The sequence below is a fragment of the Carya illinoinensis genome, chromosome 1, assembly GCF_018687715.1.
Source record: "Carya illinoinensis cultivar Pawnee chromosome 1, C.illinoinensisPawnee_v1, whole genome shotgun sequence".
Classification (NCBI taxonomy): Eukaryota; Viridiplantae; Streptophyta; class Magnoliopsida; order Fagales; family Juglandaceae; genus Carya; species Carya illinoinensis.
Window position 1 is genome coordinate 5,380,696 of NC_056752.1, and position 3,999 is coordinate 5,384,694.

Here is a 3,999-nt window from a genome sequence, read left to right on the forward strand (position 1 = left end):
TCTCAAAATAAACATAAAAAATTTTGAGCATTTTTTTTAGAGTGGGTTATGATAAATTTTGAGCATTTTTTTTAGAGTGGGTTATGATAAATTTTGAGCATTGGTAAGACTGGTGAGTTAAGACTGGGAGAGCTGGGGTTTGTTTGGATTTCTCTTCATTTCATATACATATGTGTATTTGCATGTACATGCATGTTCTGGAGTAGTACATATGTACATGAATTGATGATGTCCATTAATTATGATTGGCCTCCATATTTATTAAGACTTACTTAATCCTGGTTGTAGTTCTATTATATTTTCCCAGCATGGAAAACGAGAATGAACAGGCAACTACATGTCCATCATCTAGCTCAAATCGTCCATCGGAGGTATGTATGTTATATAATTGTGCACTTCAATAACATTGGTATTGTTGATATTTCTTGTTTGAAAATATATCAATAACTTTATCCAATAATGTTAGGCCATACCATCAACCACGTAAAACATTCCACCTTACATGGCTGGTTACTTTGGACCAGTGCCTACGTGGTTACCAACTTTTCTACCATATCCGGCTGGTAACCAATATCCAATCAACATACAGGTAGTGATAACTTGTAGCGGATTTTATGTGAATAAGTTGTCTTTTTTGCAACTATTACAAAAATAAGATGCCTTAATTGCAGCAGTTAGATTGATGAGCTTTTATAATTTGTTGCAGAATTCTGGTTACGGATTTCAAGGAATCATGGAACCTCCGACTCCTATCAGCAATACAAGCTCTGCCACGAGCAAGATAGTTGGTTTAGAACTCGATAATAGAGCTGATGGTTGGGAATCTGAAGCGCCTTGTGGATCTCCTATAGTTGAACAGCGTACTGAGGAACGACCAAATCATACGGAACCTAATATTGGCAGTTCCTTGAAATCTCAAAATGTCGAAGTGGTTGATGATGATACGATTGAGGAGCCAAAGTCGGGAATGGAGTTTAATTTCCTTGAAGAGCTATTATGTTATTATAAGGAATACGGTAAAAAATGCGGGTTTGGGGTGATGACAAAACGGACTGATAGGGGAGAAGATGACTCTGTTAGATACGTCACTCTTTGTTGTGCCCGAGGTGGGAAGGCCCGGAATAGGACGTTGAATGTTGCCAAGCCACGTCCAATAGGAAAGACAGAATGTAAGGCAAGGATTAATGCCTTAAAGCAAGATGGAGTGCTGAGGTTGACGATAGTACATAATATCCATAACCATGGCCTCAGTCCGAAGAAATCCCGCTTCTTTCGATGTAATAGAGAAGTTAGTGATGCCGTAAAAAGGGTCCTAGATACCAATGATTTGGCTGGCATCCGAGCGAGTAAGAGTTACGGATCTCTCGTTGTTGGAGCGGGTGGATTCGAGAATCTCCCATTTCTCGAAAAGGATTGTCGCAATTATATTGACAAGGCAAGACATCTACGACTTAGCGCAGGTGGTGCTGGAGCACTTCGACAGTATTTCTTACGGATGCAATATAAAAATCCTGGATTTTTTTATATGATGGACAGATGATGACGAGAGGTTAAAGAACGTCTTTTGGTCAGAACCCCGTAGTAGAGCAGCGTACCAATATTTCGGCGATGTGGTGACATTCGACACCACATACCTAACAAATCGATATGGGATGCCCTTTGCACCATTTGTTGGTGTAAACCACCATGGGCAGTCAATTCTGTTGGGAGCCGGCTTGATTTCTAGTGAGGATACTGAGACATTTGTGTGGTTATTCGAGACATGGTTGCAATGCATGGATGGTATCGCTCCAAAAGTAATTATCACTGATCAAGATAGAGCGATGAAAAATGCAATCGCTCTTGTCTTTCCAAATACTCGGCACAGATTTTGTCTTTGGCATATACTGAAGAAAGTTCCCGAGAAACTTGGCTCATATGGTTCCTACAAAACTGGGATGAAAAGTGCCTTGATGAAATGTGTATATGACACCCAACGTGTTGATGAGTTTGAGAAGTGTTGGGATGAGTTGATTACCACTTACAACTTGCATGAGAATGCGTGGTTGCAGAGCCTTTACGTTGAGCGTAAACATTGGGTACCGGCATATTTGAAGGAGTGTTTTTGGGCTGGAATGAGTACAACGCAGCAAAGCGAGAGCATTAATGCATTCTTTGACGGTTATGTACATGCTAGGACAAACTTAAAGGAGTTTGTAGACCAATTTGATAACGCGTTGAAAATGAAGATTGAGAAAGAAAATCTCGCAGACTTCCAGTCATTTAATGTCACAATCCCCCTCATATCTCGATCTCCGAATGAATAGCGGTTCCAAGAGTTGTACACAATTGCGAAGTTCAAGGAAGTTCAGCAGCAAGTCAACGGCATCATTGACTTGAATCCAAAGTTACATAAAAGTGATGGGAATGTAAAGACATATATGGTTGAGGATGAAGTAGCTCTTGAGGAGTTAACTAAGTTGGTTCGGCATTTTGTGGACTTTAGTGAGGATGATGCAGTTGCAAAGTGCTCTTGTGGTTTATTTGAGATGAGGGGGATATTGTGTCGGCACATATTGGCTGTATTCAGGTGTAACGATATTAGACATTTGCTGGAAATATACATTTTAGATCGATGGAGGAAGGATATTAAAAGGCGATACACATTAATCCACAGTAGCTATGATGAGGGGGACCAACGGCCAGATGCTAATAGATATGCAAGTCTCTTAAGTATTTGTTATCAGATGATCACTCATGCAGCTGGTTCAAGAAAACATACTGAGGATGCGAGAAGTAAGTTACATGCCATGATTGAGCTGTATCGTGCAAATGAAGAACCCCCATCTTTCACTCAAATTGGTTCTAATGTGGATCCTTCGGCAAATGACACTACGGTCGGGTGCCCTGGGGAAGTACATAGTCCACGTGTTGTGCGAGGTAAAGGCAGACCTCCATCTCTAAGAAGAGCATCCAGGATGGAGATAGACATGAGGAAAGCAAAAGCAAAGACAAAGAAAGCACCGGTAAAGGGAAAGCGGAAAGAGGTACCATACTTTTGTGTTATTCAGGGGTACCAATTTGGTTTATTAAGACTTCCAGTATTTGTTATTAATGTATATTTTTTATTGATTAGCGAGATGGAGGAGATACTCGGGTCGTGGAGAAAGGAGATGCACCTGTTGCGGAAGTATGCAGGAGTTTATTTGGCACTTCTGAGATTGATCTCTCCAATGTTGGAGACATGCAGGTATATTAATAAGTTTATATTTATTATTAAGTTCATTGATTTGGTTGTATACTTACCATTGAGCTCCAGCAGGCTATTCCGGGTGTGGGTATAGACATTACTGGAACACAGTCCCGAGAAATCGTGATGCAGAGTCAAGAAAGTGTATGTGGATTTGTGCCCTTTATCCTCGGCGTTAAAACTAATATTTATTTGTAATATTAATATTTTGGTTTATTATTTACAGATGCAAGTTGGGTTGGATGGATCACTCTTGGATTTGTTTGGGTTGGGCGGATCACAACGGTTGGAATGATGAGATTGTTATTTGTGGAGCATCAAGTGGTTGTGAATATTTAGTAGTATTGAATGCATCATTGACTTGGATGTGTACTTGGCTCTAAAGTCTCATATGCTGAATGAGAGTTTAGTTTATGGAATGAATGAGTTTATTTAGTTTATAATGTTTAGTTTCGAAGGCTGAATGAGTTTAGTTTATGGAGGAATTGATGGTAGTTTTTGCTAATTATTTATGATTGAATGAGAGATCAATAGCAGTGCTGGAACTAATATTTTCTGCATGTGCTTCTTTTACTTGGAACTAATATTTCTCTAAGTGTTGCTCTGTCCAGTTGGATATATAGTATTCGGGTGTTGGGAATATGTGTTTCCAGCGTTGAGAATTGATAGGAATCTAAGTGTTTCCAGCAGGTATTCGGACGCCCAGCTGAGTATTTCCAATAAAAGCGTACTAATTTTTCTTAAAGTGATATGTGTGTGTGTGTTTAAAG

General features: G+C 39.6%; 1 protein-coding gene across 1 annotated transcript; it reads left to right on the forward strand.

Moving 5' to 3' along the window:
- Positions 1-308: 308 nt before the first annotated feature.
- On the forward strand, positions 309-3,524 carry LOC122313115 (protein FAR1-RELATED SEQUENCE 5-like). Its single transcript, XM_043128230.1, has 7 exons — positions 309-371; positions 707-1,460; positions 1,537-2,165; positions 2,307-3,026; positions 3,116-3,229; positions 3,302-3,373; positions 3,456-3,524. The coding sequence occupies exons 1-7, from the start codon at positions 309-311 to the stop codon at positions 3,522-3,524; spliced, it is 2,421 nt and encodes an 806-aa protein (XP_042984164.1).
- Positions 3,525-3,999: the final 475 nt, after the last annotated feature.